The sequence below is a fragment of the Rutidosis leptorrhynchoides genome, chromosome 1 (genome assembly GCF_046630445.1).
Source record: "Rutidosis leptorrhynchoides isolate AG116_Rl617_1_P2 chromosome 1, CSIRO_AGI_Rlap_v1, whole genome shotgun sequence".
NCBI lineage: Eukaryota > Viridiplantae > Streptophyta > Magnoliopsida > Asterales > Asteraceae > Rutidosis > Rutidosis leptorrhynchoides.
This window is the reverse complement of record NC_092333.1, coordinates 18,532,525-18,543,960: the sequence shown is the minus strand read 5'-3', so window position 1 is coordinate 18,543,960 and position 11,436 is coordinate 18,532,525. Positions and strand designations below refer to the sequence as shown.

Below are 11,436 nucleotides of genomic sequence, written 5' to 3'. Positions count from 1 at the left end.
ACGTGAGCTGGTGCCTGGGTCATTTCAAATGTCTAAGTCTTAAACCCAATTTCATTCAAACACAATTAACGAACCGTAAACACTTAAAACACGTATCTTATATCGTTGGAAAGGTATTTTGACAAGGAATACAACTAAACTCATATCATCAAACAATCACATCATTTTAAATGACCAAATCCTCATCGAATGATCGTTAAAAGTTCAGCATTCAAGTTTTAAGTGCGTAAAACGCATTTCATGATTCGGGAACTTACTACACATATCTAATATGCCGTTTCGTAGGTAATTACACATACAATACAACTAAACACTTTCCAACAACATTGCGAAGCATTTAATGCATCAAAAGTTCGTTTTAAAAATCTATCAAACCCTAACCAAGAATCACAAAATCAATAATCATGTTAATGTAAGGTTTTCATGTCATCCAACATACCAAAACGAAGCTAATGACGCTAGTAACACATTTAACACAAAAGGTTTAACATCTAACAACATTTAATCAATCAAAATCAAAGATTAAACTAACCCATTTCAAGTGTTCATGCTAGTTACACCAAATAACAAGATCGAGCATACAAATTACATACACGACATCACAATGAGCCATAGACACTAACTAACATCATTTCAAGTCTAAAGGTCTAATTTATGTAAATTAGAAATTTTGAAAAGCTTACCCCAAGCTTTGAAATTGGTACCAAATTGAAGAGGATGATGCAAGGATTACAAATATGTAGTCGGATTTGTTGTGAGCTTCCTAGATCCGAAATAGATGATAAATCTTTGATGTTGGGGTTTGAGAGAAAAAGATGGAAGTAATGAGATGAGGAGGTGATGAATGAATGAGTGGTGGTGGTGGGTGACTAGTTAACCAAGTTTTTCCATGTGACAAGATTAGCCCCTCAAGTTTGGAGCCGGGAGCGGGAATTAACCAAACGAATTATTTTAAATACGCGAGAGTAAACGGGAGATGTTATAATCCAACAACAGAAATGTTAAGAACGCTAGTTAACGAAAGGTACAAATATAGATGACGAAAGATTATTATCTAAGAAAAAGACGGGCGTTAAAATAATTTAACGGAAAAAGGCGGGATGTTACAGATGAAGTTGATGGTATGAGAAGAAATGATAAAAAGACTAAAATGCACTCATATGCCTATCATATGACCAGAATTAACAGAAAAGGTTAGTTATTTTTGACGGACAGACATCTCACGTTAAAAATTTACAATCATAAGGCCGAACTTAGGAAAAAAAAATAAAAAATTAAAGACAAAGAGTGAAATTTAAGTAGAAGTTAATAATTTTGTCTTTTAATTAAGTTACTTTATTACTTCACCTGTTTCAAAATAAGTGTGCTGTTTAGACTTTTTAAACTCTATATTCTTTAGATTTAATTTTAAATATATTTGTTTTATGGTATATAATATTTGATGATAAATATATGAGTGGATTGAGTTTTAAATATACTTTTTAGTTATATTATTTTCATCAACTATTATATAACACAAATAAAGATATTTGAATCAAAGTTGAAAATGATCGACTTTGAAAAGCTAAAACATGAGAACGGAGAAAGTATAAAAGATAAGTAAAAAGGTAAACGTAAAACGCTTATTTTACACGGAGTAAAAAGTAGATTAAACTATGTGAAGTGATTTTGTCTCAGAAACAAAAATAAAAGGAGATAAGAGATTTCTTTGTCTAATCCCCCTATCGAAATTAAACTCTTTGGTAAGTAATCGGTTAACACGATGGAAATGGTTGTAGAATTAACACAAACTTTTATTCAACCTATCAGACCACTTTTAACGGACACGCTAAAGAGGCGCCGTTGCCAAGCAACCGATACAAGCAAGCAACATTGGAGCTTCTTCCAACGACCGTGCTTCAATATATCATTGTTGGGCATATACAAAGACGAAGCATTTTGCATTTTTTGTTGTAAATTACTCATTAAAAGTGGTACATTCTATTAATTAATTAATTAATTTTGGTGGGTTCATTTTATGATAAAGGTGTATGTCATGAATACTAGGGAGTGTGATGAGTTAAATAAAAGGAAGAAGTTGTTGAGGTAACGGTGATGTGACAACAATGTGGTTATATGACAAGTGTCATAGATAAAAGTGGTCTCATTAGTTCTCATAAACATATACATGTCATAATATCAATCAAATATTTCATATTAAGACTATCACCAGTGTTGTAAACGACGTCTGTTGTGTCCGTTGCGACGCCCGTTGTGACATTTTGGTGACTAGCATGTCTCGACCCCGTCGCCTTCGCCTAATAAGTCGGACAATAGTCAAAAGTCAGGTAAAATGCGGGAAAGGTCGGGTCAAACGCAGGTTAAAAGTTAAAAACGATTAAAATCAATCAAAATTCGATCAAATCGATCAAAATTGACGTAGTTTAGTGTTACTTTTTTGTATAATATTAATGATAATAACGATTATAGGTACAAACTAGTCAACGAAGATTTTTTGGCTTTAAAATATGTGTGGGTATATATACATATACATACATATACATATATATATATATATATATATATATATATATATATATATATATATATATATATATATATATATATATATATATATATATATATATATATGGGCATGTTCGAACGAGAACCACAAAAAAGCGAGAACTGCGAGAACTTTTTAATTTTATAATTTTTATGCATTTAAATGCAAAAAATTACATGCAAATGTTAATTAATCCGCATATCATTAACAAACCTATGTTCATTAGCACAAATTACATGTTAAATTGTTAATTAAATGAAACTTTTCACATGTGAAAGTCTTTATAAATTAAAAGTTCTCGCGGTTCTCGCCTTTTACACCCCCGTTTCGATGTTTTAAGATCCCGACCGTCTTGATCATGTTTCGTGTCAATTTCAACCTTGACTATTACACACATTTTCAAAGTCATATATTAAATAGCATTTAATAAACTTGTTTTTTTTAACACCGATTGGGACATTCGAGAGGGACTAAACCACCCGTTATGATCATCTCTCGTTTCGACTATGTCGATGCAGCGATAATAACTCCGCCCCCATCGCTGCCCGGGAGGAAATCATCAAACCGATCCAAGGGCACGACCAAGTAAAACTCCCTCCCCTTTACCCCCCAAACGATATGGGAAAAGTGTCATGGGTGGATACTTCATGACATGGATGAAATTGTATTTTTAATATGTACTTAACGGGAGGTCGAACTTCTGACCTCCCCTGAAGGAGGCAGACCACCAACCGTTGAACCACATCACAACTTCTCTTTTTCTGCAAGGCTACGTTGGACTTTATTTATTAAACTTGTTATTTTCAAAAATTTCATAAATGTAATTAATATACGCATAAAGATGATAAATATCAGTTTGAATTAATGAATATAAAAGATATTAATTATGATATTTTAGAAAGACCATAGTACGGAGTAATAGATGGTAGATGACATATGTATATTTTTGTAATAAAAGTCGTACTTAATCCATCTATAAATACCGACAATCGTTTGAGCTATTTTCATCACACAGAAACTACAAATTACACATATTTAATATGAAGATTCAATTTCTCTTTGCTCTTTTCCTAGCGACAACTTTGATGTATAGTAAGTTAATTCTTATAACTTTATTTATACCATACATGCATGCATGATATACATATATGTCATGAATACGTTCATTATTACTAAAGATCCCATAACATAAATTCAATATTGCAGATGTTAGATCAGCAGTTTTCACGATCAAAAACAATTGCGGTTTTTCAATAGCACCAGCCTTTCAAACTAGCTCGGGGAACCAAGTAACAACAGGGTTCGAACTAGGACAGGGAGCCTCAAGAACTGTTGACGTATCTGCAAAATGGTCAGGTCGAGTTTGGGCTAGACGCGGATGCTCAAATAATGGTGGAAGGTTTAGTTGTACAAGTGGAGATTGTGGTTCGGGTCAAGTAACTTGCAACGGTAATGGTGGAGCCCCACCCGTAACCTTAGCCGAATTCACCATACCTGGTTCAAGTTCAACAGATTTTTACGATATTAGTAACGTCGATGGGTTCAATCTACCTTTATCTATCACTCCAAAAGCTGGTTGTCCCTCAACTGATTGTTCGGCTAATATCAACACTCAATGTCCATCTAATCTTGCGGTGAAAGATGGATCGGGTGCAACGATTGGATGTAAAAGCGCGTGTCTCGCAACTAACAGTGATCAAGATTGTTGCAGGGGTGCTTTCGGAACAGCTCAAACATGTAAACCATCAGCTACTTCAAAGTTTTTTAAGGGACTTTGTCCTAAGGCATACAGCTATGCGTTTGATGATCCTTCAAGCACTTTTACTTGTGCTACTGGTGGTAATTATGCCATTACATATTGTCCATGAGATAATAGTAATGAAGACTGAATAATAGTATAAGAATAATGAATGTATGAATAATGGATAATGAATGTATCATCAATAATGAATGATTGGATTATGAATATATGTATGAATAATGAATAATGAATAATGTTAAATTATCTACTCATTACGAGTATAAGTTATTGCTACCACGTTAGTAAATAAATATTTGAAAACGTACTACGTTACAAAAGTACTCCCTTATGCATTAATGCGAACGCTGCTAGCTTTTGATTAATGAAGAAAAGATCTTAGAGAAGAAGATAATAACTAAACAAAGATGAAATAACCATATTAGCCTTATGTGCTAGATACATGACTAATTTTAATGGAAATAGTTAATGATGGTTACTGACCTAAATTTTGCTCAAAAACCTTCATAATTTGCTTAAAAGCCTCAATTTTTTGCCTCAAAACCTTCATATTTTGCTTAAAAAAATTGCTAGGTTTTTAAATTTTTTTTTTTTTGTCTCCAGTGAAAAAAATCCTAGTTCCGCCACTGATCGTTGGTGATATGGAGCAATGATCGTGTAACATGTACAACCATACTAAACATCCACCTCAATAAATATCTATTCTTGTGCTTGAAATTTTGTAAATAGTTCAAGGACGAATCATATATGTTTGTCTTCAGAGTCATTATCGAGAATTTGAAGGCCTAAAACGAGGTGGAAAAAAGATCTTTATGCCCTAACTTATAATATAAACTATTTAATAAAAATGCCCATTCAGCCTTGCTAGAATGATAGTGGAATTTAATTTTTTTTTTCTCAAGAATTTGATTGTTGTTTTTGAGCCTATTGTGCTTTGACTTGTTGTTTTAGTTGTGTTTTTCTAATTTCCCTAGTTACAAATAACCAATTATGTCTATATACATAAAATGGATTAGGCCCCTGAAAATCTTTGACCCTCGGTCACTTTGTTTTCCCTCCGGACCTCCCATGTTTCTCTTTAATTAATGTTGAAAATATGACACATAATACTTGTTTCCGAATTCTCACTCTAAATATTTGTGAAATATGATAATGAGATTAACAACATTAGCCTCCGAAGACATACAACCAAATGGAGTAAACTTGTTCCCATTAAAGTTAATATTTTCACATGCAATTGTTCCTTAAACCCGTATGAAAAATATCTTACATAATTGAGACAGATACATTCATTCTCTCCTATGCGAAACATGCTCTCGCACTCTAGAGGATGCCTTACATGTTTTTAATTTTTATCCAATGTGAAGTATGTTATGAACTCGGATTGTAAGTAATCTTCGTGCCTGAAATGGAACCGACTCCGGATTGATCTTTGAATCGTGTGAACACTTTCCTAATCGAATATTTCGACCCAATTAGCCACGGATTACACGAAGTTTCGATTGAGATAAAACAAAGACTAGATTGTTGTCTTGGCTAAAAGAAAACAATCAAAACAATTGCAGAGATTTATCTTCTAATTGTTTAAGTTGAAAGTGTGTGTAAAAAGCCAAAAATCTGAAACCTTTTTCAAATACACAAAGAGTGTATTTATAATGGGTCAAAAGGTTTGATGAAGAGTCACAACCTTTGATTCATACCCACTAATGACTTGGAAGTTAATATTAACGTATTTAGACTTAAAATAGTCTAAAAACACAGAAAACCGCAAATAAATGCCCTGGAACAACCCCAAAACGTTTGGGGTTCAAATGTGCCTTTTGGGTTGAAAAGGCACCTTTTCAGCGAATTCAGTGCTAAACTGCGCCGCAAGTCCAGGAGCCGCGCCGCGGGCTAACAAAGCAAAACACTTCCAAATATGCAAAAACTCTCGACCTTGAAATCATGCCTTAAGCCGCACTGCGGGTCCAGGAGCCGCGCCACGGCTTAAAGCTATTGCACACCAAAATTTTGTTTAAGCTTATTTTCATGTGTGTTTAGCCTTTCAAGTCGCGTTTCGCATTCTTTCAAGTCTCCTTTCGCATTCTTTAAGTTCCAATTCGCATTCCTTAAGTTCCAAACATTATTTCCAAGTCCAAAATAATATCTCAAACCACCTCACGTTTTACGAACGTGTACTCCACACTCTCCGAATTCGTGTAACGTATCAATGGTTCGAAAACACTTTCAACATATTAATCCAATCCCTAAAATGAATGTTGGATCATGTTAAAATCACCAACAAATCCCCCCCCCCCCATTTTAGTATGATCCTTGATTACTAAAATACCAACAATTAGAAACTAATGAATAAGTGTAAATGTCACATGGATTGAATTTACACATAGTATATTACACGTGCAAGAATTTGAAAATCAGGGTGCTCTAATAGTTTGAACTCACCAATTCATTTGAAAGCCTGTCGATAATATACACACTAGTTCCATAATCTCTAACAATACAAACTTGACACTATTAGGAGCCATGTGTCCCAATCCAATCATGAACATATAGAAAACTAAGTCCAAAGCTTTCTTGAAGCGGCTCAACTTCATGTTCACTTAGGTAGCTCTCTTCAATCTTGCTCCTACAATGCAATTTTTCAAGAGAACTATTAAGAAGTTATAAACTTCAACCTCACTTTATCTTGTAGGTCCGAACACATACCTTTGGGATTATATGAAAAACATGTGTTCCAATCTTCTCAAAATAGGCTTTCCTCATTGAATTCAGCTCCTAGCATTGTACTAGAAGAGAATTTGGTATCCCACTTTGAAAGATTTAGATGGAATTCAATCCCACACCAATAGCCGACTTGTGCACCGAGTCCCTGGCTAGTCCCTTGGTCAAGTGATCCGCTAGATTTTGTTCCGATCTAACAAAATCAATGGAGATCACTCCATTCGTGATTAATTCACGTACCATGGAATGTCTAATACCCAAATGTCTAGACTTACCATTATACATGTGACTATAAGCCTTAGCCACCGTTGAAGCATTATCACAATGCATACCAATAGGAGGAATGGGCTTTGACCGCAAAGGAATTTCATATACCAAATTCCTTAACCACTCGGCTTCATTACCCGCCGCAGCCAATGCAACAAATTCCAACTCCATTGTCGAATTTGTAATACATATTTGCTTCTTGGATGCCCATGAAATTTCCCCTCCACCAAGTAGGAATATCCAACCAGTAGTAGAAGAATGATCTTCCATATTGGTTATCTAACTTGCATCCGAATAAACTTCTAGGATAGAAGGAAAGCCGGTATATGTGATACCAAAGTCCTTGGTTTCCTTCAAGTACTTAAATACTCTATTCACATCTTGCCAATGGTGAGAACCCGGGTTACTAGTAAATCTACTCAATTTGCCCACTGCATAGGCAATATCCGGTCTAGTGCAAGTCATTGCATACATTAGACACCCTATAGCACTCGAGTATTTAAGTTGATACACAGCCGAACCCGTATTGGGTAAGAGCTTAAGAGTAGGATCAATGGGAGTACTCACCGGGAAGGTATCCTCAAGATTGAACTTCTTGAGAATCTTCTCAATATAATGAGATTGAGTTATCGTGATACCATTGTCACCACGAATGATCCGTATACCAAGAATCACATCCGCAACCCCCATATCCTTCGCTGAAAACTTAGATGACAAAAATTGTTTGGTCTTATCAACTTGATCTTGGTTAGTACCAAAGATCAACATGTCATCCACATACAAGCAAATAATCACACCATTTCCCTTGTGATCAAATATGCTATACACACACTTATCCGATTGGTTGATCATAAAGCCATGAGATAAAATGACATCATCAAACTTTTGATGTCATTGCTTTGGTGCTTGCTTAAGTCCATACAAAGACTTAATCAACTTGCACACCTTTGTCTCTTGTCCCGACATGACAAATCCTTCCAGTTGTCTCATGTACACCTCCTCCTCCAAATCACCGTTAAGAAAAGCGGTTTTTACATCCATTTGGTGAATAACAAGATTGTGAATCGACGCAAGTGAAATCAAAAATCTAATGGTGGTGATGCGCGTAACCGGAGCATACGTATCAAAATAGTCAATACCCTCCTTTTGCCTAAAACCTTGTATTACCAAACGTGCTTTAAACTTGTCAACCGATCCATCAACTTTCATCTTCCTTTTGAAGATCCACTTATTGCCCAAAGGTTTACAACCGGGAGGCAAATCAACTAGAACCCATGTATTATTTTCCATGATAGAATCTATCTCGTCACGAATTGCTTCTTTCCAAAAGGCAACGTCACGAGACCTCATGGCCTCATCATATGTTCTCGGATCCTCCTCAATATTATAACAATAATGAAGTTGAGATATGACACTATCTCTAGTTCCTTCAACTAAGAATAGCTGAAAATCCTCACTATATGATTTAGGAGTTCTTTTCCTACTCCCTCTAAGCGGCTCATGAGTCTCATTTGGAATTTCTTCCAATTGAGCACCTTGGGAGGTACTTTCAATAGGTACCATATCCTTTGGTTTAGGTATTGATGTGAACCTAGATTCATCAAATATTGCATCTCCAGATTCAATCACGGTATTAACCGAAATAGCGTCATTTGGCTCAATGACAAAGAATCTATATGCCTTGGAATGCTCGGCATATCCAATAAAAATGCAATCAATACGCTTTTCACCCAACGTTTTCCTTTTGGGTTCCGGAAGTCTCACGACCGCCCTACGTCCCCAAACTCGCAAGTAATGCAAGTTTGGATGTTTGTTAAACCAAAGTTCATATGGAGTCTTCTTCCCATTCTTATTAGGAACCCTATTCAAAATGTAACAAGCCATTAACATGGCTTCCCCCTAAAATCCCCCACTCAAACCGAAATAAGACAACATGGAGTTAACCATCTCTTTAAGTGTCATATTCTTCCTTTCGGCTATACCATTTTGTTGTGGTGTATAAGGAGCCGTAGTTTGGTGAATCACTCCTATAGATTGGAAATATTCCGGGTCATAATACTCGCCACCTCGGTCAGTACGTAATGTTTTAATTGAACAATCAAGTTGCAATTCTATTTCAGTTTTATAGATTTTAAATTTGTCTAAAACTTCATCTTTAGAATGCAAAATATACACATAGCAATACCTAGACGAATCATCTATAAAAGTAATCATGTACTTCTTGTTACCCATTAAAGGAGTAGCATGTAGATCACATAGATCACTATGAATTAGTTCTAATAATGACGATTTCCGGTTTATTTCTCTAAAAGGTTGTCTAGTGATCTTTGTTAGCATACAAGTTTTACATTTATCTAAATGTTTATCAAAACGTGGTATTAAGTCATCCTTAGACATTTCATACATTCTTTTGTAATGTACATGACCTAAACGAGCATTCCATAAACCGGAATCACAAGTACTAGAACTAATCATGCAAGTAGAATTAATGGCCCTAGGAACATTTTTGAGATTAAGCATGAACATTCCATTATTATAATACCCAAAACCGACAGACACACCACACTTAGACAATATATATTTGTCACTTTCAAATAGTTGTTTATACCCACATTTATTCAACATGGGACTAGATATAAGATTCTTATACAATACGGGTATGAATCTGTGCCGCGACATTAGTCGTCGCGCCGCGGCGATATGCTATACCTGATACTTATTATTTTCTTATTAGGCGAACTCGAAACATTTGAAAACTTGCGCCGCGACACCGAATCCTCGCGACGCGGCATAAGACGTGGTCAGGCACCAATTTAGAACGCTGACTGATCATGAAAACTTTGTAATCTCACGCTGCGGCCATATATGTCGCGCCGTGGCAATGGGCATGACCTGATACTTCTACGTTTTAACTCATACAGCAGCTTTTAATCAACCTTAAGAATCAAACAACCAAATAAAAATAACAAGCAATCTTCCATAATCAATCAAAAAGCATCTTAGACACAGCAAGCCCGTGATCAAACCTACATATACAAACTATACAACAATATGAACTATATTTAACGAGTCGTTCACAAGACTCGTCCCCAACTTCAAGTGGCGTTGGGATCGGATTCAACGTGAACCCCGTCATCAATCTTAAACGGACCATCGAAATATTTCTTGACTCGATGTCCGTTAACTTTAAAGGTAGTACCACTCGCATGTTTCAATTCAATCGTACCATATGGGTATACCTTAACAACCTCAAATGGTCCCGTCCACTAGGACTTAAGTTTTCCCAGTAAAAGCTTCAATCTAGAGTTAAACAAAAGCACTCGATCCCTCTCATTAAACTCTTTCGGACCCTTTAACCTTCTATCATGCCATTGCTTGGTTATCTCCTTATAAATCAACGAATTTTCATACGCATCAAGGCGTAATTCACCAAGCTCATTCAATTGCCCCGCCCTTAGGCGTCCGGCTTCCTTTAAATCCAAATTGCACTTTTTAAGTACCCACATCTCCTTATGCTCAATATCCAACGGGAGATGGCACGCTTTTCCATAAACCAACCGATAAGGAGTGGTACCAATCGGTGTTTTGTAGGCGGTTCGAAACGCCCACAAAGCTTCATCGAGCTTATTCGCCCACTCCTTCGGATTTGACCCCACCGTTTTCTCAAGAATTCCTTTAAGAGCTCGATTGGTATTCTCAACTTGTCCGCTCGTTTGGGGATGGTATGAAGTAGAAACTTTATGGAGAACTCCATATCGATTCAATACCTTCTCCATTTGGGCGTTACAAAAATGAGTACCCCTATCGCTAATTAATGCTTTAGGAGTTCCAAAATCGAGAGAATAAATACTGAAGGAAAGAAATCACAACTCGTACATCGTTTGTGGCTAAAGCTTGCGCTTCGGCCCCCATTTAGACACGTAGTCAATGGCAACGAGTATGTAACTATAATTATGAGATTTCAGAAATGGCCCCATAAAGTCAATTCCCCAAACATCGAATACTTCGTATACTTGGATGCTTTGTTGAGGCATCTCATCCCGTTTGGTGACTTTACCGGCCCTTTAACAAGAATCGCACGATTTACAAATCAGGTGGGCATCTTTGAAGATTGTCGACCAAAAGAAGCCGGCATCATAGACCT

The 11,436-nt window shown here is 36.0% G+C and overlaps 1 protein-coding gene across 1 annotated transcript; it reads left to right on the top strand.

Annotated features, from left to right (window-relative positions):
• Positions 1–3,501: 3,501 nt before the first annotated feature.
• On the top strand, positions 3,502–4,558 carry LOC139857219 (thaumatin-like protein 1). The gene is made up of 2 exons (XM_071845962.1): positions 3,502–3,637; positions 3,752–4,558. Exons 1-2 carry the CDS (start codon positions 3,586–3,588, stop codon positions 4,411–4,413), a joined length of 714 nt encoding a protein of 237 aa, XP_071702063.1. The 5' UTR covers positions 3,502–3,585; the 3' UTR covers positions 4,414–4,558.
• Positions 4,559–11,436: the final 6,878 nt, after the last annotated feature.

Bases quoted from the DNA above. Each gene is read 5' to 3' on its own strand.
- LOC139857219 (XM_071845962.1), top strand. From the start codon at position 3,586: ATGAAGATTCAATTTCTCTTTGCTCTTTTCCTAGCGACAACTTTGATG. The intron at 3,638-3,751 runs GTAAGTTAATTC...TCAATATTGCAG, and splicing joins AGCGACAACTTTGATGTATA to ATGTTAGATCAGCAGTTTTC.